General features: G+C 45.7%; 1 protein-coding gene across 2 annotated transcripts in view; it reads right to left on the bottom strand.

Annotated features, from left to right (window-relative positions):
- Positions 1-11,637: 11,637 nt before the first annotated feature.
- The window catches only part of MYH9 (myosin heavy chain 9), a 69,606-nt gene continuing 53,572 nt past the window's right edge, over positions 11,638-27,671 (bottom strand). For both annotated transcript variants that reach the window (XM_079305267.1, XM_079305268.1), the window contains exons 21-41: positions 27,399-27,530; positions 26,552-26,758; positions 25,949-26,086; positions 25,327-25,450; positions 24,438-24,609; positions 23,627-23,839; positions 23,029-23,173; positions 22,344-22,550; positions 21,304-21,408; positions 19,897-20,049; positions 19,286-19,534; positions 18,584-18,796; positions 17,685-17,897; positions 17,171-17,332; positions 16,354-16,482; positions 15,921-16,009; positions 15,592-15,715; positions 14,321-14,529; positions 13,808-13,916; positions 13,333-13,505; positions 11,638-13,204 (exon numbers count right to left, since the gene is read on the bottom strand). In XM_079305267.1, coding sequence (XP_079161393.1) covers positions 13,084-13,204; positions 13,333-13,505; positions 13,808-13,916; positions 14,321-14,529; positions 15,592-15,715; positions 15,921-16,009; positions 16,354-16,482; positions 17,171-17,332; positions 17,685-17,897; positions 18,584-18,796; positions 19,286-19,534; positions 19,897-20,049; positions 21,304-21,408; positions 22,344-22,550; positions 23,029-23,173; positions 23,627-23,839; positions 24,438-24,609; positions 25,327-25,450; positions 25,949-26,086; positions 26,552-26,758; positions 27,399-27,530 — 3,387 coding nt within the window. In that variant the 3' untranslated portion in view covers positions 11,638-13,083. The remainder of the gene's footprint in view (positions 13,205-13,332; positions 13,506-13,807; positions 13,917-14,320; positions 14,530-15,591; positions 15,716-15,920; positions 16,010-16,353; positions 16,483-17,170; positions 17,333-17,684; positions 17,898-18,583; positions 18,797-19,285; positions 19,535-19,896; positions 20,050-21,303; positions 21,409-22,343; positions 22,551-23,028; positions 23,174-23,626; positions 23,840-24,437; positions 24,610-25,326; positions 25,451-25,948; positions 26,087-26,551; positions 26,759-27,398; positions 27,531-27,671) is intronic.

Here is a 27,671-nt window from a genome sequence, read left to right as displayed (position 1 = left end):
TGTGTCTCACCCTGCTGACCAGCTCCCTCTTGCCCTTTCAGCCTCCAGCAGCTTCATTCCTCTCCTTCATGGAGGATTTTGTCCCTCTGCTAAGTGGGTCAGCTGGGGTCTATCACCTCATCCAACCCTTTTCATTCCTGTTTCTGTTCAGTCAGACAAATCTGAAGCCAAATGCTCTTCCTCCTCTCAGCAGTACTCCCACAGGTGCTGAAGTGCTGCCAAGGTAAAGCTGCAGCCTGGACTTTGGTCCTGGTTTCGCAGGAAGCGGTGATGGAGCTTTAGGTAGTAACTGGTGTGGGTAAATGTTTCTTCTTCCTTATCTCAGACCAGTAATTTGCTACAAACGTTTACCAACAGAAGCTGCCTTTTCTTGTAACCAATTAGCACACAGCTGAAAATACATAACCTAATTCAGTAAAATCCAAAGACCTTGTCACCTGGCCCAAACCATGTGCCAGGAGGATGCCAGTATCAATAAGTCACTGTGAGGCAAAGGTGCTGGCAGCTGTCAGTCACTGGGCCAGCACCCACTCTTTTCCCAGTGCCACCTCTTGCAGTGAGGACACCTGCTTCAGCAAACGCCTCCAAGCACCTCAGTGCTCCAGCAAGGCAGCAATGTCAGCAGCTGGGAATCCACCAGAGAGCTCAGAGCAAAACTTTCCTGACTCATTTCTCCTGTAAACATCACTGCAGCACATTTATCGTTGCTGTTTGCATGGTCCATAGTTCTGTGGGGCTGTACAGCAGGTGTGGCATTTCAGGTGTCCCGATGCTGCTAAAGCAGGATGGCACCTGCAGCACAGATGCAGTTACCTGCATGGATGCAATTAGCATAAAAATGCCATCTGCCTGCACCACTTATGCCTGGGGGAATGGGGAATAAATAGGTCCTTCAGCACTTCTGACATGAAAGGGCATCCCTCTATATCCCAAAAACATATAATAGCAGAAAGGTGTGTGAAGAGCATATCTGTGAGATGAAAGGTCTCTTATTTTCCTCTTGAGATGGCAGGGCTGACTGGATAAATAAGACCGAGATAATGAGCAAGATAAACAGTGTGAGCCACAGAGGTACCACAAGGTATCTCCCTTCATGGGGGCACAGACCAGAAGAAAAAAAACCTGTTTGGCTCTCCTGTACCTGCTGGATGCCAGAGATCCAGTACTTGGGAAATACCTGGCACTTACTCCCCTCAGCTGCCTGTCATGAGTGAGCCAGAGGTTGCTGAAGGCTGGAGTCCACATCAATGGGTCAGCAGTGGCTGCTGTTGATGCAGTTCTCCAGTGGCCTGGAATCACATCTCTGTGTCCCTGAAGCACCTCAGGGCTGTGCCACCCTCTCCTCTCTCAGACAGGAGTCTGTAGCAGCCTGACACTATTCAGCTTACACGGGCACACAGACAAAGAGAGAGTTCCAATCGTTATTTGCAACTGCGCATTTCCAAATAGGCTGGAGGCCACACAGCTTGAGAAGGGCAAATGCCCCGCTGGAGGCAACATTCATTCCTGGTGCAACAGGCAGATAGAGCAAAGGACAAAGCCAAACATTCTCTGTGGTGGCTGGGCACATCATAGGATGGAACAGGGGTTATCACATAACTCTTGTTCATTTTCAATGGAGCACCCTGTTTATTAGGACCCTTTAGCTACAACTCACATTACTACATGGCTGATCTCTGGAGTTGAGGCTGATTCTTCCTCCCTAATTGGTTTATTGAAAAACTTCTGAAAGTGTGTTCTTACAAACAAAATGCCAAACTAAGCTGGTCCTTAAGAGGACTCACCATGCAAGAGGGGCCATCTCCCAGTGCAGAGAATAGCTTGCAGATATTTTCTGCAGCGATCTTGGTATCATCTTTCACTTCTGTGACTGATTCAGGGATAAAGAAAGGGTGTGTGGTTGAAGCTGGCCCACACCCTGATGTTTCCCAGCTGTTCAAGCCTTCCCCTGAGACATCCGCCATCTGTGCAAATTACAACAGCATGAATTACGCCTCGGGATCCAAGCCACAGAAGTGTTTCCAGGATTGCTCCAGCTTTTCACTATTCCAAACATTTTGCAGGTCCTTCCTCTGCTGCTGCTAAAGTTTTAGCTCTTTGTATCTGCCACGCTCACAGTTTTCCAGTTCCATTCCTTATGTTTTCCTTGGTCTCAGCTTCCAACTGAAATTTCCACGTGTCCCGTCCTGTACTTACTCAACTTTTCCAGACCACAGCACATCCATTATAGATGACTCCACCTGCTGGCTATCCAGCAGTGCAGCATTCGCATCCCAGGGACTGTGAGACACAACTTACATAAACATGACTCCAAAATCGTGCCCTGAGACTGTACATTTGCTGTAAAAGATGATCGATTTTCCTTCTTGCAGAAAAGTGCTCTGTGAATTTATGATAGCATTGTACCAATAAGCACTTGCAATGTGATTTTACCCTTTCACATTGCTATTTCTGCTGATACAGGATAGATTTCAAATAAGATTTGAAAACATACTTTTTTTTTTAATGTGATTTCTCCACTCTAAAAACAATTATTGCCTCTTTAACTTCAGATCTAAATTAGAAAACAGTGGTAAAGCACAGTAAATACTCTGTATATGCGCCAAGAGGATATTTTTAAAGTAAGACACCCTCCAGTTTGAAAAGAAAATCCCCCATGTATGCTACATGTGCATAAATACCAAGATTTCAGATAAGCTCCCAATGTGTGCGGGTACACAGAGCCAGCTGGGTCAGGAGAACTGACTCTGCAAGAGTGCAAAGAAATCCTTCACTGGTGATTCAATGTGACATTCAGGCACTTGCTTAACTTTAAGCATGAGAAATATCATTGCAATCAATGAGGTTATTGATGTGCTTGTGGACAAGGCAAGAATTCTGGTGCCTGTGCCTTGCACACGGGGCTGGGGCAGCTCTGCAAATTGCAGGCAGGGAAGCTGCCTACATCTGTCTCGGAACACATCCATCTGCTGATTGCCAGTGCTCTCCTATCTCCAAGAAGATGAAATTATTTCAAATGTAATTTGTAGCCTGCCCCACCACCCCATCCAGAAAAAAAAAAAAAAAAAGCTAAGCCTCTTGCCTGGAATCATTCAAAATCCAGACAACACATAATCCACTACAGGAAATATAAACGCCTAATGCAATTTTATAGGCAGCTGGAGGGTGCCAAGTTTGCTAACCCACACAATAGGTTGCAGATTTGTCTGTGGAAAAAGAAAAAAAAAAAAAAAAGAAGAAGAAAAAAGAAAGAAAAAAAAGACAGGGAGAGGACTAGGTTATAGCTCCCCTCAGTGATCCTCAAACCTTGGGAACTTCAGCTGTGGCTGCTGGCAAGAAGAGGCCGCTAATCCTGTGGTCTGTAGCAACCAGAAACACAGCCGTATTTAGTCATGTTTTCCAGCCCCTTCTCCTGTTCCTGCCTGCTGAACAACCATTTGACCAGCACTAGAGATTCAAATCAAAATGAAATGTTACCAGCACATGCAAAATTCAGAAAGGGATAGCCACAGCCCTACAAAGCTAATGATAAAATCATGGTGGAAATCCCTGTCTGAGTGACACTGGAGCTGGCTGGAGATCCCAGCCCTGTGCTGTAGGGCCTGGCTGACCCAGAAATCGGCTGTGTGACTCAGGATTACCATCTCGTGCTGGCCACTCCCTCCAGAGACTTGCCTCTGACTTTATTATTACCATTTTTCTTCACACAACTTGCATTCAGATGGAGTTTAGGCGGTTTGGGTGACATGGGTTAAATATGGAATGGGGAAATCACCACAGTCTCCCAAGTAAGTGCTATAAATTCCAGCAATTTACAACAGAGGGGAAAGCTGGGAGCAGTCTGAGTGCATTCTTCAGCAGTGAGAATGCACAGGTAGGGCACCCAAATGAATGTAATTGTGGTACAACGCTATAACCATGTCATTCTAGAGAAGTCTCTGCAGTTTTATCTCCTGGACCTGCTTACGCTGATTTTAAAGGTCTTTTTCTCCCTTTAATATCCATTTTCCACTGTCCCTGCTGCCACTCCCTCAGCAACATTCCTGAGTCTGCTCCAGCAGGCCGGCCCCTTGGAGTTGCTTCCCTGCCCGGCATCCCCCAGCCCTCTGCTTTTGTGATTTGTCTTTTCCTCCCCTTTACTGCAGCAGGAACTTTCCCTTGGGAGACATTAGTAGGGGAAGGGAGACAAAAAGAAATGAGATCCAGAGGTTCAGATTGTGAGCAGGAATAAACTCACCCCTCCACTGCCAAAATTTCATTGAAGGCTCCCAGAACTAGCAGGAGTGAGAGCCTACAAGCCAAGGGCTCACTGCCCTGCCTCTGCTCAGCTCTCTCTTCCCCACAACCCACTGAGGTCTCTGCAGTGTACTCCAAATCCCTCTGCAGCATCCCCAAAATCCCTGTTTGGGCTGCTCGTGGCTGTCCCATGTCACTGCCCAGAAATCTGCTAGCACAGACATCAAACAGCTAATCCTATCCCTAAATTGCTCGAGCTCTAAAACCACTGTTAAAGCAGTTTCCAGCTCCTCCAGGCTGTGGGGCAGCTGCTTTAGAATTAGTTTAGAGCAAAGCTCTCCTTTCGTATAAAGCTATTACCAAGCTTTTGTTTTGTTCCAAAGAGATCACCTCTCACTATCAGCTCTGTGCTGTGACCGAGTGCCAGCTTAGGTGTCGTGGCACCAAACCAGTCAGAATCAGGCCAAAAAAATAAACTTCTCTCAAGTGCTTTAGCACTCATAGGATACCTGAGAGGTGTGGGATCCCCAGCCCCCAGAAACAAGCCCTTTGCTGCAGCATGCAGCCAGTAATCACATTTCATCCTGGCACAGACAAATTCCTTTTGCACTTCCTCCTGCCGCCGAGCGCAGCACGCTCGCCCCGGAGAGCGAATTATAATCAAGCTCGGCAGGGCTCGTAATCAACACAGCTAAGTACACACCGGGTCTCGCTGTGCTTCGGAAATAAATAAGGCAGCCCCTTTCACCTGCTGCATCCTTGATAATTCATCTCTTTCCTCTAGCTTTCAACCCACCAGAAATTTCTTCAGCTGAAACCATTCTTCATTAGTTCTCTGAGGTACTTAATTTTTAAACGCATCCCAGTCCATCAGTCACAGTTGGTATTCTCCATCCATACTTTCCACATCATCTTCTAAGGCAGTAATTTAGCAGTAGCATCCTACCACATCTTCAGGTGCCCAAGTTTCAAATTTTACCTTTTTTTTTTTTTTTTTTTTTTTAAGAGGACAGAAGTTTAAATTGCAGAGCAGAAATTGCCACAAGAACCTACTTTATGTGAAATGTTGTGCTGTGACTGATTCTGGCATCAAAGGATTTGCTAGGTAGTTCAGAAAAGAGAGGAGAGAGGAGAGGAGAGGAGAGGAGAGGAGAGGAGAGGAGAGGAGAGGAGAGGAGAGGAGAGGAGAGGAGAGGAGAGGAGAGGAGAGGAGAGGAGAGGAGAGGAGAGGAGAGGAGAGGAGAGGAGAGGAGAGGAGAGGAGAATATAAAAAACAGTAAATATTTTATCTATTTAGTGCTCGAGAAAACTGGAAAGCAGGGAAAGCAGTAGCATCAAAACCTTGTAGGAGCAATCCCTGTCCTGGCACAGTAACTGCCCAGGTTAGCAAGAAAGGCTTTGCCTGTTGCAACAGAAAAAGAAAAGGCAGAATCCAAAAGCTAAGCAGGTAAAGGGAACAAATTACATCAGAGCAAAATTCTGCTGCCTGTGCAGCCCATCTCTGCTGCTTGGTTCGCTCTGACCCAGCAACTCAAACAGGGCAGGTCAGCCCTTCACACATCAGATGTGTCCCAGTTTCAGCAGTGTGAGGGGGACATTGGGCTGGAAGAACTGGGACTGGATGTCTGTGATCCTCCCCAGCAAAGGTACCTGGGCAGTGCAACTGATTTAACCCCAGCCTAAACAGGAGCCTAAGAGCCTCTTTTTTAGCAGCAGTCATGGGGTTACCTGCCTGCATAGAGGCAGGGTCCCTGTTGGGCAGGCAGGAGTGCTGCTGGGATCAGCTGGAGGATTCTCAGGGAATCTCTGACCTGTTCTGGAGGAAATTTAGTGCAGAAGGGACCTGTGAGCTTCTCTGGCTGGCCTGGGGAGGATAAAAGTCCAACTAGCCTGCTACAATTCACAGGGAGCACTCTCTGCCTCGGTGGGATGTCCCAGCAAGCGGCACTGTGACCAAGAGGTGCCCCATGGGCTCCCACCCAAGCACTGACCCCTCTGCAGCACAGCCAAGGCTGTGCTGTGGCCAGGAGCAGAGCACTGGCTTTTCCAGACCCAGCTCTTCCCACCACGGCGCCTGCTGGGAGGTGTTTGCTTATTCCACCCCGGTGGCCAGGAAAAGGCTTTGTTTGACAGGGGAAAACACAGCCAGCTGCCCACAGCAGTGCTACTGCCCCCACACACCTTGCCACTAGAGAAATTAGTCGGGGGAGCTTCCCACCAGCACTGCCTGAGCATCTCCCAACTTCATGGCAGCTTCAAACAGATTAACTTTCTTGGGAAATGACAGAATCTAGCTCATGCTTTCTGTTTGGAGTGAATATCCCATGACAGTTTATTTTAATCAACTTGCTGCTTTTAATAGTTCATGGCAGTGTGATGAGGCAGCCTCTCCTGCTGGGCAAACCACAGGTACTGTGGCCCCATGGAGAGCAGGCATCCTCTAGCACAGCTCATAGAGGTACCAGGGGAATGCAGAGGGAAGATTCTGCCAGATCCTGGACAGCAGAGGTGGGAACTGCTGCTCCACCCAGGGGATTGGGACTTTGAAATCCTGCTTTGAAGAGAAGCTGTTTTGAAACGATAATCCTGGACACAGCCCTGCCCCTGCCATGCCCCATGTCCATGGAGTGGGTGCCCACTTCCTCTCTCCATCACCTATCTCTTTGCTCCCAGTTTATGGGAGAGGAGCCACAGAGAAGTTGCTATCTGGTCTCCCTCTGTGCTTTTCTCCCTTTTCTCTCTGCCCAAAAAAAATGTGTCAGGTCCCTTCATGGGGATGTGTTGCAGGCTTGGCTCATCCCCCACGTCCCTCTGGAGCTGTGCTGTGTTTAGGGCTGTGCTATACCCAGTGAGATGACCAGTCCTGCAGGGCACATGCTGACACATCCTGGGCCATTGGAATGCCGGTCCCATCCTTGTCCTGACACTTCCACTGCTGGCAGTGGAGCTGCCTGCCCTGCACCAGTCAGCCCCACAAATGCAGGTGCTGGGCCCCAGCCCCGCTGGCTTTTCTGTTCAAGCACTTCTGGTTTTCTCACCTGCCCAGGGAAGCAGCACCAACGAATGACCTCTGATACAGGCGGGGCTTCAATCCCGGCGTAATTTCCTCCAGACTGCAGACATACTCTGTGCTATCCTCTAGCAGCAGGCCTGCCAGCTGTGCTGGCCATCCCTACTCTGAACCAAAGTCCCTGGCTGCAGCACAGAGGTGAGCGCTTCCCTTGGCAAAGGAGAGGTGTTGGGATGCAGATAAATCCCCTCCAGCCTCACAGCAGGGGCCTGAACAAACACAGCACAAACCTGGCCCCTTTCCTCGTCTGGGGTCCTGCTGCAGTTTAATACAGACCCATGCTGGGGCATAAGCCGTGTCCTTGAAGTCGCCTCCCAGAAACTCCACAGGTGAGAGGGAAATGGTGAGCTGAGCTTCAAGCAAAAGCTGATAAAGAGCTTTATCTGTGCCTTACCCACAAGGACACATCAGGGCAAGACAGCCAGGTGCCTCGTGCTTCCGAAACTGATGAGCTGGTGAGCTGTGAGCTGCACAAGCACATCGGCAGCCCAGAGGATCAAAAGCCTGCACAGCAAATTACCTCATTAAAACCTGTTGTGGCTGTGCCCATAACCTCAGCTTCAAAGCCTGCTGCAGTTGCTAGCGACAACATGAATACTTAGGCAAGCACAAAGCCTCACCTGAGGCTGGAGCCAGTCTCTCCTCCAGAGCTGAGCTCCTTGCACCTGCACCAGCTTTGGGAGGCAGAAATGGGGGCTGAAAGAGCCAGCTCTGATCCAGGATGGACTTGTCAGCACAGACAGGATGCATGCAGCCCCTGCCCTTCACAGCTCCCATGGGGAAGTGCTGAGAAGGAAACGAAACAAGCTTTCAACACATGCCCGCTGGCCATGGGGCAGCCTGGGCAGGCTGCATCCACCCAGCAGCATGCAGGGAGTTCTGCCAACGTCCTCTCAAATCCCAGGGACAGCTCAGGAATGAGTAAAGAATTCTGGAAGGGAAGAGCCTGGGCTAGGAGAAAAGATGCTTCCCTTGCTGCTGCACCAGGGGTGCCTCAGTGCCAGGAGTTTGGGGGAGGAAAAGTGAGAGGTGGGCTCAGCTCCTGTGCGATGCTGTTTCTTTATAAGGCAACACAGGGAGATGTTTCCCTGGATACAGTGGGAATGAAAAGCAGGAAGTTCCTTTGATCACAGTTCCAAAGGTTTGTTGTATTTCTTTCCTTTTTCTTTCCTCTACCAAGTCATTGCTTCACCCACAAAGCTGGTGGAGGCTGCCCCACATCTCTTGGCTGTACAGTGCAGCATCCTTGCACTTCTAGGCAAATCTCTGCACTGGCAGCACCACTCTGCCACCAGAACTTCACATCTAGTGAGACTTTCTCTTGCCACAGAGCCCTCCTTCAAGCTCAATCTTAAATGAGCTCAGGAATTGGAGCAACGGCTCTTCTCCTAAAAATGAGTCTAAGGAAGTGATCTATTTGTCCCAAGTGATACACCCTGCCACAACACCCGCTTCCATGAGATTCTGCATAAATTCCATCAGAAGTCAATTAGGGCTGTAGTGAATGAAGCCATTCACAGTGTAATTCCCACTTAATTAGCAGCAGGCAACCACATTATGGGTAACATGCATTGTGAGGCCAACCACTCCATCATCATCAGTCCTCCACTTCCTCCCTCGCTCTTCCTTAGGGCTGGAGAGCTGAGCAATAGGGAAACCTCCAAGGCAGGCTCTCCTGCAGGATACATGTCCCACGGTCTCTGCTACCTGCATGCATCCTCAGCTCTGCAGGTGAGTGGAGGAGGTGGCCTGACCTCAATGCTCCTCCTGCACAACCACGCCCAGTCCAAAGAGTGGCTGTACTTTTACCTAACTGGCTTTTCAGCATCCTTCTCTGTAAGTTTTATCCAAATTTAAACTCTAAGTCTCAGAGAGGGAGGCTGGCCCAGCGCAGGGACCCGGTGCCCTGCACCTCCCCTCTTGTGCCAGACCATCATTGCTCAAGACATTTCACATTTTGCTTTTCCTCTTGCTGCATGACTGCTCAGCTCTATGTCCTGCTCAGCCACACAGGCTTGAAGTGCTAGCAAGGATGGGAGTCACAAATTTAGGACAAAAAAGGTTTCGGTTTAGGTTTTTTTGCTATCCTTTTCCTTCTGCTTTTGCTTCCACTGCTAGAGCATTAGGAAAAAGACAAAACTAAATCCAAACAGCAGTTATCCACTAGTACCAGCTCTCTGTCCTGAAACCAGGAATATTGTTTCCAGCATCTCCAGAACAGGCCGAGCTGCCTGAGCTCTAGTTGGGCTGCAGCAGCCTGCATTTTATTTTCAGATCACTCAAACCACTGCTCTGAGACCTCCCTCACACCCCAGCCTGGCAAAGCTGCAATTTCCACCTTAGCTCCCACCCTCCAGTGCCTGTCACTGAGGAATCCCACTGCACAGCCATTGAATCTGCACCCTCATTCTACATTTACATCAAGTGCTACTTGAATCAATTTGTGGAAGGAATGGAAGAGAGCTAAATCCTAAGTTTTGCATGTCAGTGCTGCCGTGCCAGGAACCCAGCTGGAACTGGCTCTAATGGCCACTGTCCTTGCTCTGCCCTGGGGAAGCTGCAGCAGGAACAAGCAGAGCACTTGGCTGCTCCCCAGGAAAGAAGGCTCTTTGCACAGGGTGCTGCTGCAGGTCTGGTGATTTACTCCATATCCCAGAGGCTGGGCTGGCTGCTCTGCCCCTCGGTTCTGTAGTCACGGCCTGTGATGCCAGACTGCAACAATTTAACCTTTTCTCAAACTGGTTTATTACTTGTAATGATCTGGTTGCCAATCCTTTGTCCCAGCAGAATGGCCCAGTCCAGGGACAGGAATGTTTGTAATCAATCCATCATCTCTTACATCTCCTCAAAATCTCTCTACGCCCTTCCCTTTAATCTAGACCCCTTTCAGCACCTGCTGGGATCAGCCCCAAGGCAGGATGGTGCAGACAACAGAGCTCCAGCAACAACTTCCAGAAACTATTTTTTTATAGACCCCATAGACAAGGTCACAGCAAAATCTCTTTTCCAACTTATTAACATTGAACTGTTCACCTACTCAGACCATCCCCAAACTCCCACAAAAACCACTGTGAAGCATTTACCAGCTCTGGAGAGCCACAGAAGAGCAACTATCTGAAACCATGAGAATCTCCTAGCTTGAGGCTGCAAACAGTGAATAAGAAACTTAATTTCGTCCCTTTCATGCGGATCCACGAAAAAGTGGAAAGCTGAAGAAAAATATTGTGCCAGTTAAAACAAAACAAAACAAAAAAAAGACACAAGCCTCTTTCCATCTTGCATAGGCCAGAACAGCAGCCAAGCAGTGCTCTGGCTCACACACAGCAAGCCTAAGGACACAAAAAGCAGTCTGAGCTTAAAAGGGTCATCACAGCACCAGCACACAGGTTCTGCTCTGGATCACTGCAGTGCCTGGCCAGTGGTGCCATTTCAGGTTGAGCTTATGATAGGAAAGCAATTTCTATGCAATTTAAAGGGCACACTAGTCTCAGAGATACCCTGCAAGTTTCTGAAAAACACTTTGGAAAGACTGAAGCAGCTGAGCCAGTAACCTCCCAGCTGACACTAAGTCCCATCTGTTTTTAACAGCCTATATGCAGGACATCAGCACAGCAGTGCCTGGATTCCACACATCACGAACCCATATCCAGCCCCTCATTCCTTAATCCCTACCCAGACTTTCAAAAATTGCAGCCAAAGTACCACAACTTCCAAAGCAGCTCCTTCTCAACTGACCCTGTATAATGGGACTCCACCCCCTGGTGCAGCAGCACATGGTTAACTGTGCCTGCTCCTTCTACACTCCCCCTTGGCTTTTTTAACTTCTACTTACACTGAAGTTTCTTAATGAGAAGACGTTTCCCCTCCCAACATCTGGTTAGGCAGAAACGCCGCCCTTTGGGCCGGCAGCCGCGTGTGCTCCCCAGGGAAGGAGTTTCCTGTAAGCTGCTCCCTCCTCCCTGCTCGTTTGCCAGACTAGCCCTGGCAGCAGCCCCTGCTGGGGCCAGCACCTCCCTCCCCCTGGCTGCCCAAAGCCCGGCCCAGCCCCGCCCGCAGCTCCCAGCTCAGACTGTCCCAGCAAGGTCTAAATCTGCCAGCACAGCACAGGAAGGACGAGCTCCGAGTCAGGAGCTGCTGCTGCTGCACTGCAGCTCCTCCTGCCCTGGCTGTAGGACCACAACAAACTTGTGGCACTTCAAGGAGCCAGAGAGAAGAGAATATGGGCACAAGTTTCTTATTCAATTTCTGGCAAAAATATAACAAAAAGCAGAGTTTCCGTGGTCACACAGGATCTTCACTGCACGGAGGGAAGGGCAACAAACGCACATGACTGCAGCACATGGATAATCTTTATTGGTAACATCAGTGGAGCACCAGTAACCATTACTGACTGTAGTGGTGACACACAGCTGAGGCACATGCTAAGGCACTTTTATTATATAAAAAAATTTAGTTAAATTCTTCTGTGACAGTAATTGGGACAGGAGGTTCCTGCATTAGGGTGCTTCAGGCATACAGTATGGTGCTTCATATTTAAATCTTACTTTGCTCATAAGTAGGTCTAAATGCAGCATATACAATATGGTTAAGAATACAGGTAAATCCAGCAACCAGTGTACGGTGTAGAAAAGTAAAGACTATCTATATATAACCATGGTCCCAAGAGAAAGGCAGTGATAAAGACCTTTATTTTTTTTTTTCTTAATTACTTATTACAAGAAATACAAAGGTCTTACATCTATTTGTGCAGATTAAAGGATTTTTAATATACTCTTAGTCAATGGTGCACATAACTAATCCCAACCCCTGGTTACAGAGCAGGTGCAAGAGGCTTGGACATGTCAATAAGAGGAATTTCCCTCCCCTTATCCCCACCCTCTGCCCACTACCCTATTAAATTCCTCTAGATTCTGTCTATTACCATTAAATATATTTGGTCCCCCAGAGATTCTCAGACAAGCACAAGGACATTGCTCTGCTCCCCCAGCCTGTCATTAACTACTCAGATGAAACCGCTCAGAGGCAGACGCAAACAGGACATCATTGCACTTCAGAGATCTGTCCAGCAAAATAGGGAGGAAGGGAGGAAAAAAGAAAGAATGGGGGAGAGGGGTGGGGAGAAAAATAAAGACACAAAAAAAAAAAAAAAAAAAAAAAAAAAAAAGACAACTTTGGCAAGTCCCCCAGGTAAGCGGTCCTAAGAGGAGTTTCCCTCTTCAGCCCTCCCTGGAAACACATGAAGGAAGAAAGGGCAAATTGTCATGGCCAAAGCACACCGTTTTTCCTGAAACTGCTCCCAAACCACATGGGTGGGCAGATTAAAAGAGGCAGAAGTCTGAGGTCACTGAACATGATTGCCGAAAGCAAACAAAGAGGGAGGGGAAAGAATACAGGAAGAAGCTTCCCTGCAGCTAGAATTGAAGACAAAAGAAGATTTACAGCAAAAATAATCTTTCCCTAACCCCACACCCTCCAAACTGTGTAAGGGTTTACCAGCAGACATGGCACAGACAGTTCTACAGGCCTTTGCGGTGGCCAAACTGCTGGTCAAATTTCAGAGCCCTGACTCTTTGGCATTAAATACAAAGAGGATTAGGAAACTGGAAAGAGGAGAAAACTAGGAACACAGATGCCCAATGGCCCCAGATACGCAGACCTGGGCTTTCTCTGCAGATCCCCAGCCAATTTAGGAGGAGAGGGTTTGCTGAAAGTCCAATGGAAGAGGGGAGGGTAGATGGGTCACTCCCTCACGTGTAACCTGGGTCAAATGGGAGGACTTATTCAGTAGCTTTGGCATCACCAGCATCTGGCTTGCCATCCACTTCCTCGTCGGACATCGACTCTCCTGTTCCCTTCCGGACAATCCGGCGTGTCACGACGAACGGCAGGTCCCCACGCCTAGGGAAGGACACACGACACCTCAGCAACAGCTCCACAGAGCTCACAGGCAGGCCAGGCAGCACCTGGCCCTGCTGTGCTCATGCCGCACTGGCTGCCAAGGCGTGGCACAAAATGCTCCTCCTTACCTGAGTTTGCTCTTCAGGGAGCTGACTTCTCTATTCATGGCATCTGCTGTTTCAGTGGCATCCTCCAGCTCCCGCTGAAGCTTCCTACGGGATGCATTGGCTCGCTGAGCCTCCTCTTCTGCTTCCTCCAGCTGCCGCTTCAGCTGCTTCAAGCGCATGTTTGCCTTGTCCGCCTGAGCGTGTATGGGACAAAGAAGAATAAGAACTCAGTGTTTCCCCAGAGCTGCAGCACAGTAGTGAGAGCAGCAAAAAGCAGTTCCCAAAGCCCCCTCTTCCCTTTCTGAAAGGAATTGCCTAGGACTTGAGAGGTCCTAGTTTTTCTTTAAAAGAATCACATTTTTTACCTGTCTCATCTTGTAATTGTTACAGTGACAGAGACGAAAAGAAATCCATAGGATGGGGAATGGCTTGGTCATAGAAGGGAAAGCCTGCCCCCCAGAAGACTCTCGGACACTGCAGGTCATTGTATACCCACCTGATCTTTGAATTGCTCAGCATTACGCCTCTCATCATCCACCTGCAGCAGGATGTCTTTCAGCTTCTTCTCGGCACGGCGCACCTGTTTGCTGGCAGCCTGGCGCTCCCTGAACACAAACACAGGGGGCTCAGACAACAGCTTATCTCCCACTGTCCCCAACAAGATCACCTGGCCTGGGCAAGTTAGAAGGGAGGAAGATAGCTTAACTTAGAAAGAAAAATAGATGGGAAGCAATGTTCCCAGAAATGACCAAAAGGCTGATGTCACATGGATAAATAAGAGCTACACAGGGGCAACAAGAGTACCACAGCTACAATTTTAGGAGTGGTTGAATTCAGAAGCAGCTGTATGTGACTACTGTGAAAACCAAAAAAGTGTGCTTAGATCTTACTCCTGTACTAGCCAGTATACCTAAGATGAAGCTCTCACTCAGACAAATCAGAATTAAGAAGAGCTTAAAATTCCAGAAGGGGTGGAAGCCTGTGAAGCAGACTTTTTCCCAGTACATACTTTGTCTCCATGTCCAACTGCTCCTCCAGCTGTGCTATCTTTGCTTCCAAGGCTGTGATGTTAGCCTTGTACTTGGACTTGACGGCGCTCTCCATCTCCTGCAGTTTGAGCTTGAGCTCCTTGTTCTGGCGCTCCATCTGCTGGCGAGCGTTCTCGTTCTTCTGCGCGTTGCTGCGCTCTGCGTTCAGGTCGGCGTTCATCTGATCGATCTGCAAGGAGAGAGAGAGAGATAAGGACTCCTCAGCACAGCCAGTGCTCCTGCCTGAAAGGCTCGTTTATTTCTCAGACTCAAAAAGAACAAGGACCCTGAGGGTGAGCTGAATACTTGGAATAACTCTGATGCAGAGGCAGCTGTCTGTAGGCAGGACACTTCTCAAAGTATCTTAGTTTACCCAGATTTCCAAAGTAATTCCTTGAATAACAGGTTTATCAACCTCCTCTTGGGGCTAACTAAACTTGCCAATTACATTCACTGCCCTCTGGCACTACGGCCATGGTCTGGCACTTAACACAGTAATTATCAGTCTGTGAATTACAAAAAACCTGAGGCATGTGGATCCAATATATGTGTGCTTTACTAATTTAATATTTTTGGTCTGTCTACTTCCACTACAAAGCAGCAGCTTAAAGACACTGACTTTCAGAAGTAAAAGGGTGAGAATTTGTCCACTTCCAAGCCAGGGCTCTGGCTGATAGAGAACTACACTCTCATCCATCAGAATGAATGAGCTATTTGGAAAACCATCAGCACAGCTCCTTGGCTTTGGAGTGGTAAGAAAACAACACGATTGACTCTCAGAGTTGGGCAGACAAAATATGGCAGATCAAGATCATGGTTTCTATAGCAGCCTAACAAATGTCATATGTTCAGTCCATTTGAAACAGCACAGAATTGGCAGAAAAGTAATTTTCCAAACATATAGTGGCATTCTTCAGCATGTCAAGCTGGAGCAGCATGCCACAGATCATCTTTCTCAATATCCCTTAATACAGAAAAAAGGGACTGGGAGGGGGTTCGTTTGGTTTAAAATAAACTTGGGAGATTGATCCAGCTACCCAATGATTTTAAATGGTCAAAGCCAGTGAGTTAACATCAATTTTGGCTGCTATTTTCTGCACTGTGATATTCAGCTGTTTCATCTTGCTCACAACTATGGCCTTCTGAGGGCCTGCACTGTGCACTGTGCAGCTGCTGGCATTACTCAGAGCACAGTCTGACAATTCACAGACACCAGAGAATCCCCACGGGCTGCTGCAGCCTGAACAGGTACCTGAAGATTTGCCTTCTTGAGCCGGTCATTGATTATCTCTGTGTTGCCCTGCTCTTCTTCTAACTCCTCCTCCAGCTGAGCTATCCGTGCCTCCAGGCGCCTCTTCTCCTCCATGGCCAGTGCTCTGCAGGACACAGAGTCATGAAAGCATTAAAGCAGCACTGACTGCATCAATGCCTTGGGGAAAACTCACCACTTGTACACAAAATTAGCTCAGTCTTTAGAGACCAGAGGGGATACAGTGTGTGCTGCAGTCTAAATAAAAATAACAGGCTGAGAATGTTTTCTCAGAGCAGCTCCTCCTTCCTCAAACGAGGAGCATTACTCACCCTTTACCACTGTTGTTGGCAATCTCATCAGCCAGCTCATCCCTCTCTTGCTGGGCCTGGCGCTTGGCACGCTCGGCAGCTGCAAGTTCCTGGAATGAAAACGAGACGGACAGTGATCCAATAGGAAGCTACCAATTAATGCAACACAAGAAAAAGGAGTTACTGGTAATGGCTGGTATGGTTTCTAGCATAATCCAAAGCTAATTATATGACACAGCCTGTTCCCTGTCCATGCCACAGCCTCCTTAGCTTTGCACACTCCTATCACAGCTGCCAGGAAAGGTCCAAATTCTGCATTTTGAATTGGACCTCATATTTGAGCAGAGCAAAAAGTACAAAAGAAAGAAAATAAACACTCCAGCTTAGACTGCTGCATATAGTTCTTGGCCAAAAAAAACAAACCAATCCTTGACCTTCATGCATATTCCATTACCTCCTGCAATTGGATCATCTCGGCCTCCATGCTTTTCAGCTTCTTCTCATTTTCTTTGGCCTGTGCCAAGATCTCTTCTCTGGAAGTACGTGTGTCCTCCAGTTCCCGCATGTAATCCTTCATTTGTGCCTGAAAACAGAGAATAGAAAGGGATGAATTTAAGATCATTCATATTAACAGATGTGGTTTGTTTATCTTATCAGAAACATGGATTCAAAACAGAATAAGAATTCATTACTCTTCAGCAACCACAAAGGTTGCTGTAAAAACAAAAGGAATCATCCTTTTTGCATTTCACAAGCAACTTGTAAAAGTATAAATGGAAGCAAACAGGATTGCTTATTTGTAGAAAAAAATTTTGTCAGACAAATGCAGAGGGGAAGGAAAGATACAAGAAGCTTTCTAGTGAAGCAATGGAATGAACAGTCTAGGAAGGATTTCATTTTTCCTAGGAACAGGTCAGACAACTTCTTGTAGAATTTAAAAAGCACAACAGAGCCATCTTGGGGTAGGAGTAGGCCTAAATGTTATTTAAAGTCTTCTAGCTGTGCAGCTCTGGTAATCCTTTCCAAAAACAGTGACCTTGAAGCAAGCACTAGAGTGGACTTTGCCTACAGTTTGTCTCCCAGGGAGTTAAACAGGCAGATGGGGATTAGAAGGATTCTTGAAATGCCAAAAAAATCTTGCACAGTGAACTGCTGCAAGATTCTGCTGCTCTTGTGACACTCATGCATTGTTTTGACAAGGTGAAATCTTGCATCCTGTTTTCCCAGGTAAGAACTCTGCCCTGACAGCTGAAACAGCTGCAATGTTTCACCTGCAGTTTGCGCAGCTGCTTGATGGCTTCTTCACGGTTCTTGTTAGCGGTGTCTATGTGGCTTTCCAAATCCTTCAGGTCCATCTCGAGCTTCTTCCTGGCAGCCACAGCCATGGAACGCTGTTTGCGCTCATCCTCCAGCTCCGCCTCCATCTCCCGAACCTGTGGAGCAGCAGAGGCATCAGCATTTCAGCTCCTTTGTTTCCCAGCACCCACATCTCACATTCCCCTTTCAAAGGCTTCTAAGGGCAAGCACGTGACTTGTCTTCATTCTCCCTGGCAAGGGGATGGGGCTGACATTCCTCACTAATAAAGCCCCACGGGCTCCTGTGATAGACAAAGACTATTGGAACAATCACGCACACAAGGGAGGAAGTCTCTCACAGCTTTGCAACGTTGCCTAAAGCATTAACATTAACAACAATTTTAGGACTGGCACTGTCTGACTGAGCATCTTTGGACACAAGTGCCTCTGTGTACAGAATGCATTGAGGATTTACAGAGCAGTTCTTACTTGTCTGATCAGCTGTTTCTTCTTCTCTTCATTCTGTTCATCACGCCCCTGGAGGTCCCGGTCAAACTGTGCCTTCATTGCCTGTTGGTTCACTTCTAGCCGCAGCTTGGCATCCTCTGTAGCCTGCAGCTCATCCTCCAGCTCTTCCAGCTGTGTCTTCATCTCCTCCACCTGCTGCTCCAGGGCTCGCTTAGCTTTCTCCAGCTCATGGACCTACAACACAGTACCACATGTGAGGTTTTCACACAGAGTGCAGACAATTTAATCTACCATAACAGGAAAAAAGGCTAAGAACAGCCATTCACATCAGACAGGATACAAGAACACTGAATCTGTCCTTGTATTAGGGCAGATGCACACTGCCAGTCTGAAACACAATTACTGTTAGTTCTGGTTGTGTGTGTGTGTGTGTGTGTGTGGTGGTGAGGAGAAAGAGAAAAGCAATTGTCAGCCCAGTCCTGACTTAGTGAAGACTTATCAGAGCTGGACACCTCTGGTTCTGACAGAATTCAAGAAAATATTTCTTAGCCTCTCAAATTATTCTTTTCCTTTATTAATGTAACTTTTTTTTTTTCTTTTTTTCTTTTTTTTTTTTTCTACTGGAGATAGTGTCTTCCACTGTCTGGTTAATTGCTGTATTACACATATCACACACCATACCTTCATCTACAAGAATACAGGTAATTTTCAGCTTCGCCACTGCCTCATTTGAGTAATTTCCAACCCACCATCACCACTTACAGATGTAATACAAACATAACATTCCCAAACTCACAATGTATCTAGTCCTCTCTACAACTTTCCTCAGTGTTACCACTGGCATCAGCTTTTTGCAGGACAAAAGTAACTGTATCGACTGTGTGACATTTCCTGCTGGGACACTTCAACTGAGTACTTACACTTTTCCCAACATCATCCTTGGAGCTCATGAGATCTTCCATCTCTGCACGGAACTGCTTATTGACCCGTTCCAGCTCAGCCTTCTGCTCTATGGCTTCTTCCAGGGCTCTGGCCAGGGACAGGGCCTTGGTCTCCTTCTCCCGGGCCTCTGCCTCGGCACGGTCCCGCTCCTCCGCATACTTGGCAGAGATGGTCTTCTCCTCTGCCAGCAGCTACAAGAGCACAGCATCAGTATTCTGATGACAAATTACTGATCATTTGCTAACAAGGTAAATGTGCATCTTTTCATCACAGCCTTCTTGATTGTGTTCTTCCATGGATAGAAGGAATCAAGAATATGCAGCTTCAAAGAATGAAGCGTGCCACCCCATCTCAGTGCTGACCCCAAGTAAACAAACCCCTGACTTCCTAGGTCTCCAACCTATTCTTTTCAACCTTCTCTGAGATGATTTGCAAACAACACTTCAAACTCAATCTTGGTTTTGATATAAATGTTATCCCTTTGAGAAAAAGAACGTTATTTAACTTCCTATTTATAGAACAAAATTAATTTACTTCTATTAAAGCTTTTTTCTCCACTCTACGTGCTCTGCCTTAGTTCAGAAAGAAATATGCATTCTCCAAGCAGTATTGCTTAGGCATTCTTAAAGCAGACCTATCAATAAGATGTACCTACTGAATGCTTATGACTGAAGTCATACCTGATCAAACTTCTTCTGCTTCTTCTCTAGGTTGGAGACGATCTGCCGCTGATGGTCCAAGTCCACAGCAATGTCATCCAGCTCTTGCTGCAGGCGGGTCTTTGTTTTCTCCAGCTTGTCATATGCAGCTATCTTCTCTTCATATCGCTGGCTCAAGCCCTCCAAGTCCTTCTGCAGCTTCTTTCTGGCCTCCTCTGATGACTCAAGGCAGCCCAGACCATCATCCATCTTCTTCTTGGCATCTATTGCCTAAAGGACCAGGATTGCACATGAAGCCACAGAAAATGTTCTGTGTAGTTTACCAGCACCAGAAGTGTAGGACTTTCAAGCAAGAGAGTCTGCTCATTTCTGAAGATACTACTCCCCACTCAGATAATACTGTATGGCTGAATTCCCAAAGGTATTGCTGGACAGAAATCTAAGAGCAGTTCATATGATTATCATCAGAGACCTTCTCATTTCTTCTCTCACCCAAATCAGCACAATCACCCTTGCCCAGGAAAGGTTGTGTTACTAGAAGTAATTCTGCATTTAAATCTCACTTCTCTCAAGATAGACCTGTATTTATACCTCCTCTCAAAAGGCATTGGTTTACAGGATGCAGACTGTACCTGTTGCTGAAGAATAGAGATCTGTTTCTCCATGTTTCTCTTTGCCTCCTCCTCTTCTTCCAGTTGTTCCTTGAGAGCATTCTTCTCATCCTCCATTTGCTTCAGCTTAGTGCTGAGGCTCAGTTTGAGGCGAGTCTCCTCCTGCAGGAGCTCCTATAAAACAAACACCCCAGTGGAATTTAGCACCACTTGCTGGATTTAAAGGCTCACAATCCTCACCCACTCTCTCCAGGAGTGCTTCTGAAGTTGAGTTTAAGCATGCAACTAATTTCACAGATAAGACAACTGAAGACAGATTTGAAATAACTGCCCTTCAGACAGCCAGTATAGAAACAAAATATTCAGAAGGGTCCTATTCTCTCCTACACTCTAATCATTAAAGTACACTCTTTGCCAGACAAGCCTTTCTCAAGGCCTTACACCACACAAGCTTTTCCACAGTCCTTTCTCAAGTCCTCCAAGTAGCAGAGAAAGTATTCAGACCTTTCCCAACAATAACATGACTCTATTCTGCTAAGTATCTCTCTCATACTCAGGTACCAAAGGAACACACAATAGGCCCAAGTACTCTTGCATGGTTAAAAATAGTGTTGGTCTCAGAAGAACTGTACAGCACTGGTCATTTACTAGTTTAGGGCACAACAGCATTGACTCTCTTATGCTGTCAGTGCTTGAGCTGAAGAATCTGTAAAGATTAACCAATCTTCAAACCAGTGCAGAACTTTTGTATTGTGCCCTGTCTTTGAGTCTATTTTTTAAAGAGTACTAAGCAGACAGAACATCAATGACTGTTCAAGGCTACTTATTAGTAAAGTGCCCTTCCTTTCCCTTCCAACTTTCTTAGCACTCCACGCTTGCCCTTGAGTCATATTCTCATATTTTGCTAACTGTAAATGTTTGCTTTTTCCCAAAGTGTAAGACTAATTTATTTCCTGAAAAAATACTAAATCATTTGCATCTATCACTTCCCCAATATCCACTGGGAAATAAAACTTTCTGCTTAAGTTGACAAATTTATTAGAAATCACACACGTGTGCACACACAGAAACCCTGTCAAACACTAGATTACACAGATCTCAAACAAGAACTTCAGACAAGCATTCCAGTCAGTTGAAGCACTAAAGTGCTCTCAAGTGGAAAGGTGATAGAGCAGGACTTCTAAGCCCAAGACAGAGAAAGTCACATATGTTCCACAGGCTGAGGAAGCAGAAGGAAGATAACCAGCTTGTTTCTGTAGAAATGTTCTCAATACCATGCGGTATAAATCCCTCAAAAAAAAAAAAAAGCCCAGACCCAATTCTTTGAATTGTTGTATAACCAGCATTTAATAGCATTCCAGAAAAGAGATTTCTCCCTTTACCAATTTATAACAGACACACATTTGCCTTGGTGTCCAAAGCTCTCACCTGTGTATCCTGAAGCTGTGATTCCAGAGCAGAGAAATCCTTTGCTAATTTGATTGATTTACTGTCAGACTGGTTCAGAAGACCTGTGACATTGTCCAACTCGACCTGAAGGAGAGATCAGAGTATCACTTACTGAATGCACCAGGAAAAACAAAGGAAGAAGTGAGCAGCTATGAGACCTAAAACTGAAAATGGAGGCACCTCTCAACAGGAGGGCATGCGTATAATCTTTCAAGGAATGAGCACATTTCCACAGTCCCAGGAATTAAATATGAGAAGCTGAAAAGAGATTCTTATTTCAGTTCATCTGTATTGCAACAGCCTTCTGATTTTGGTTGGTTTGGGTTTTTTAAGGCCTATATGAGATTTTAGACAGCCTGGTAAGCAATTGCAAAATTTTTGACTAAATTAACTTTCTTCTATCTTACACTATCTGTTTCAGGATTACATCTAGAATCTCAAAATTACATTTTCACACTTCAAAAGACTGTGCATATGCTGGTAATGCTCGACTTTTAAAGATGACCCTCCATGAAGGAGAAGGCCAAAGACAATGTTCCATGTCTCTCTAAGGGATTTGTGCTCCTTTGAAGAAAGGAGGAGAAACCTGTAAATTCCCACATCATCCTTCTTGAGCCATCAGCCACGTGACAAAACTTTCAGACACCATCTTCCACAACCACCAGTCTGTGTGTGCCACTCCAGGTGCTCCAGCAGCTGAGTGCTCACAGAGCTGTGCAAACCACTGCCTGCCTTCAGGGGGCACAGACACTCCTTGAGCTTTACAAAACTCAAACAGCAATTGGGTATTTCACCTTCCCAGGGCTGCTGGAAATAAGTGACATCAAACCAAATATCCTGATCTGGCAATGAGTTGAGGAGTTTGCATAGTCCTTGGGAAGCAAATTATGGATTTGCTTTTTGTACAAACATTATCCTCAGGACTAATAGAATTTTTGAACTAGCCATGGGGAGACACCACCCTACAGCCTTTTCTGTTGAGTCCTGGGCTGAAGCTAAGCAAAACCCATGCCACTCACCTGCAGTTTGTTAACCCTCTCAGCCAGTTCAGTCTTCACTCTTTCACCTTCTGTAAATTTCACCTGCAGTTCCTGGAGCTGAGCATCCACTTTTTTCCGCTTGTGCTCAGCATCACCTTTGCCCTGCAGAAGAGCTTTCACCTCATTGGACAGTTCAACTTTCTCACTTTCCAGAGCTTGTTTTGCTTTTTCAAGATTTGCTTTCACCTGAAGAGGGAAAGAAAAGAGAGTAAAACCTCTCAGACTTTAGACATGGCTGGATCCAGTGAGTACATGTTTTTCCAACAAGCAAGCTAATGCTGTATGTTTAGCAGTTAAGTTGCAGATTGCTTACTCAGAGAAACACAAGATGAACAGCCTGTCACTGATTATCAGGAGACAATCTAATAATCATAGAAAACAACAATACAGAAAAAGGTCTTGCACCATCAGATTTCCAAATCAAAAGTTGTACAAGATAACAAGTGCTAGCAGTGAGAATGTCTTGGCTGTGCAGTACAACATGCCTAACAGAAATAAAAAGAATGAATGCAACTATTTAGAATAGTTTTATGTGTGCTTCATGGAGAAAATGATCTAGCAAGAGAAGAACACATGTATGAGTATCATGAACACTTTGTGCTCCTCTGCACTGTCACTTCAGGGAGGTTGAGTGCTTTGGCCCTGTGTTTTCTGTTCCACATACCCGTTTGGTTTGCTCTAACTGCTCTGCCAGCTCTTCAATAGCTTGTGAATGTTTCTGCCTCATTTCTTGGATTTGAGCCTCATGAGTCTTTGCCTCATCTTCAAGGGTCTTCTTCAAAACCGTTACTTCTTGTTCTCTCTTGGACCTGCAAAATTCACAAACTCCATTTAGATGCCAAGGAGGGAATCAAACAGAGGTGCATATCCACCAACAGTATCTCTAATGCAGAAAAATGCCAAGGTCTGTTTAGGCTATAAGGATATTTTTCAAAGGTAGAACATTAGCACTGCATCCTTCTTAAGTGCAAGCTGGCAGCAGTATTTCTGCCTAAGAAGTTACAGCCTGAAAAAGTACCAATGCTTCAGGGGTAACACTAATACAAATATATAAATATTTGTATAAATACAAATCAACTTTCTGACATCAGGTAATGCAGTCTTGACAAGGGCTTGCACACCACCTACTTCTGTAGTCACTGAGGCTGCTAACCAGTGATAAAGGCAGACTTGCTATGGCAAGAGACTGAATACAGCAGAATTATTAAAAACAGCCAAAACCAAATCCAAATAAAGGTAACGCAGCCCCATGTTGGAGTTACCTCAGCTCCTGCTGAGCAGCTGTAGAATCTAGTGTGTCTTCCAGCTCTGTTTTCAATGCTTCCAGCTCTTCTCCCAGATCCCGCTTCTGTTTTTCAGCTTTATTCCTGAATGCCCTCTCTGACTCCAGGTCTTCCTGCAGCTCAGTGATCTGGGATTCGAGTTCCCTGATCTTCTTCAGGGCCATGTTCTTCTGAGCTGCCTCTTCTTCCACTCTGTGTTCAACATAAGGTTCTGGTCAGAGCCAGACTTAAACCATATACAAATTAAGACAACTTTTCCTACCAAAATTAATCAAGAAAAGTTGGTATTGGGCAGCTCTACAAAGTCATATTCAGACTTTGATCCATACATGATCTACAAATTCTAAGCTCTATCTCCCAGTACTTGAGACAGTGCAATCACCTTAAAGAAGGGGATAGAGAGAGACTGACAAGTGAAGAAAGCAGAAGAGAAAGCACCATTTATACAAACTGAAAGCACCATTTATGCAAATTGGACACTTTACTGAGTAGATGAATACAGCAACTATCAGAGGGAGAGTGTGCTGCAACTATTTTTTAATCCCAGCTTAAGTATTGCAACTCCAGTCAAATGCATGCAGTGCCTATTGCATCCATAGTCTAGTTCTGTACAAAGAATGTAGCAGTGAGCAGCAGCTAAAGAACTCAAATGCCAAGGACATGGATCTTAAATAGTCCACGGGCTAAAACACAACATCCACAGATTGCATTTATCCCTATTCATCCTATTCCAAGTGACCACAAGAGGAGGAATACTTCCCAACCTGAACCCTGCAGGTCAGGTTCTCACCTAGCTAAGGCTGCCTGCAGCTCCTCTTCCTTCTTGGCCAGCTGCATTTTGAGTTCTGCAATCTGAGCCTGCAGCTCAGCAATTTGGTCATGCAGATCAGTGGAGTCCCCTTCAAGCTTCCGACGAGTCTTTTCCAACTCCTGTCTCTGCTTTTCTTCGCGTCGCAGGCGCTCTAATGGAGATGGGGACACGTTAAGATATACAGAAGGCACACACTCAGAACATTGCACAAGCACAGAAAAATACATCTATTTAAGCAATACTTTCTTTACTGGTAACTGTCCAAACTGTACCTGGACTGCATTATTTTGTCATTTTGTAATTTCCCTTCTCCTCACCTTACAGCCAAACCTCCTTTTCCCACCTTCACTGTAACAATGCAAACACAATGCCAGTCTCACACCTCGCAGGCATAAGCACCCATTTAGTGATGCTGAACACAAGGTCTACTCTCCCTTTACTGACACTAAACAGGCAATCTCCAGAAGAATATCCTTCTAGGACTCTGAAGAACTTGTGCAAACAGGCTATTAGAAACAGCTCTAACCCTGACAGATTGATGCTGCTGGAAGTAGAAATGTGGAGACACTTCCACAGCAGGAGAGGAAAGAGAACCAGCCTCTCTTCTCCATTGGCCTGGCTGCTTTGGAGAGGATTTTTATTTAGATCAAGGGCTCAGCTGACAAGGCACATAACCTTCACCCAGACAAAACAAAGCTCTACCAAACTGATCAATAGCTTACACACTATAGACTAATTTTTAACCCTTCAGAAACTCGGGAGGACTAGAACTATGTCAGAAATGAAACTGAAGTTCAACAAATTGAAACCACCTAAAACTAATTAGGCAACATCTTCACGGGATCTACCACAAAAAAACCAAAATCACCTTCAAGGTCTGTGATCATGGCCTCATGCTTATTCTTCAGTTTGGCTAAACTCTTAGATTTTTCCTCTTCCTCTGTCAGGTTTGTTGTAAATTCAGACATTCTGTCTTCCAAGAGTTTCTTTTCCTGCAGAATTGAGAAGGCAGAGTCAAAAGAGTAGCTGGAATTACAGGGTATTTTACGAGATCTGACTGCTTAGAAATGTCAATGTCATGAGTGCCTACTCCTGCTACAAGGAAACTCAGAAAGAAATAAATCTTTTCAGGATCACAAACAGAATTAAAATAAATTTAAAGTTAAATTTAAAGATTTGTATACAATAGCACTTTCAATACTGAAAGGGAAGTCTGTTTATAAAAGAACTTGATAATATTTGGCATAACAATGCATCAGAAAATGTTTGCTCATCGATCATTATTTAGTGAAGGTTATTTAAATATCATACAATACTGACTGTTGAGAATACAGGCAGGCTTTCAAAAATTCAGATCAGAATTCTCAGAGACAAGACTAAATTAATTAGTAAGTTTTCCTGTAAAAGGGAAAAGGTCAGCCTGTAGTGGCTTTCTCCAAGAGAAACACTGATGCATCTTGAACATGTGGCAAAAGATGCAGGAATCTTACCTTAGCCAGTTTGAGATTCTGATCTTCCAAAACTAACACATCTTCTTCCAATTTCTTCAATTTGGCCTCCGTGGTCACTTTTTCTAACTGCAGCTTCTGCCTTGCGCTTTCCTCTTCCTCAAGCTGCTCCTCTAATTCCTTCACAACACCCAAAGAAAAGCAAGGTATCTGTCAGTGCTGCTCACCAATCCATGGAACAGCACAGTAGCAATAGTAGAACGGAAGGTTTCTTCACCCTTCCTTCAAGGTATTATCAGTGGTCCTAGACTGACATCTCTGCCATGACTTAATGCAACATACTGCAAGCTAATCAACACATTTTCTAGCAGAATTAACAATGCTACTTTCCAAAGAATACTACCATTCCTAAAACAAAACAAAGACTTGTCTAATTATCTGAGAAGTGGCCATCACCTTCAAGACTGGAACAGCTCAATCCAGACAACTGACTGAATGCCTCAGCACCAAAACTGCTGGCTCTACTGCTGCTTCCACAGATGTTTCCTATGCCTCTTTCCCCCCAAGCTGAGGCTCTCACCCTTACTATCCTCTAAACCTCACTATCCTCTTTACTGACAAGAGAAAACATTCCTAAGGCATTACCTGGATGTTCTGCTGCATTTTTTTCTTTTCAGCCTGAAGATGTTGACACCGTTCTTCCTCTTCCTCCACCCTTGCTTCCAGGTCATGACATATCTCCTCCAGTTCTTGTTTCTTGGCTGTCAGGCGAGCTCTTATCTCCTCAGCTTCAGCACACAGTTCTGTTTCTGCTTGCAACTGTTCCTGCAGCTGCATCTTCTCTGCCATTAGCTACATTGGATGCAAAGCCAGAAATAAGACAAGCTCCAATTGACCAAAGCACTTAGCAATGAGTGTTAAGTGAAGTTCTGTGCTCCTCTGTTCCACAGTTACAGTGTTAAATATCACAGCAGTCCCCTGCTGTTAACTGAAAGCTAAATATCAAAGAAGTTTTAAGTGCATGTTCTCCTTCACAAATCAGGTGCTGCAAGTGCAAATTATTCACAAATTTCTCAAGACCATATCCATTTGAAATATGTATATTGTCTATTACCCCTTACACAATTAACAATAATTAGGAGCCCTACAGAAAAAAACAACCATGCTCCCACCTTCTGTGTTCCAAACAAAAAGGATTCCATAAATGACAAGACTGAATTTAACCAGCTTTCTATAATTCTCAGACAAAGGAGACTTTTTTCCTATAATGGCTACAGAAGGGTAATAGGTAGTCACTGTACAAAAAAACCTGCTGCAGGACATGAGCTGCAAGAAGGGCAAAGAAAAGCGAACAAGAGGCAGCCAAGTCATGTTCCAGCAAATTAGAATCTTGCAGTTTGTCCATCAGACCACGAAAACAAAGGAGGTGCTCTCAAGCAGTTGGACAGGTGGAGAGAGAGCAATTTCTACACATTATATTTACAGAACTCACCTGGGCCTGGAAGGTCTCCATCTCACTCAGTCTATTTTCTGCAGCCAGCTGCTTCTCCCTGACCTTTATTAGTTCTTCTTCCTTGGCCATCATCTCTTCCTCCTGTCTGCTCACCTGCAGAAGGGGCTTCACCTGAAAGGGAAACCAAGGAAATGAGATGTATATAAGGAATAACAAAAACATGAAAAAATGCTCTTGTACTCAAGATAAGCATTGAATAAAACAACATTTCAGGTAAGTGTCTTACTTGAAGGATTGTTGAACTGTTTTGTG

The sequence above is a fragment of the Erithacus rubecula genome, assembly GCF_903797595.1.
Source record: "Erithacus rubecula genome assembly, chromosome: 4".
Classification (NCBI taxonomy): domain Eukaryota; kingdom Metazoa; phylum Chordata; class Aves; order Passeriformes; family Muscicapidae; genus Erithacus; species Erithacus rubecula.
Note: the sequence above shows the minus strand (reverse complement) of the source record. Positions and strands in the feature narration are given on the sequence as shown.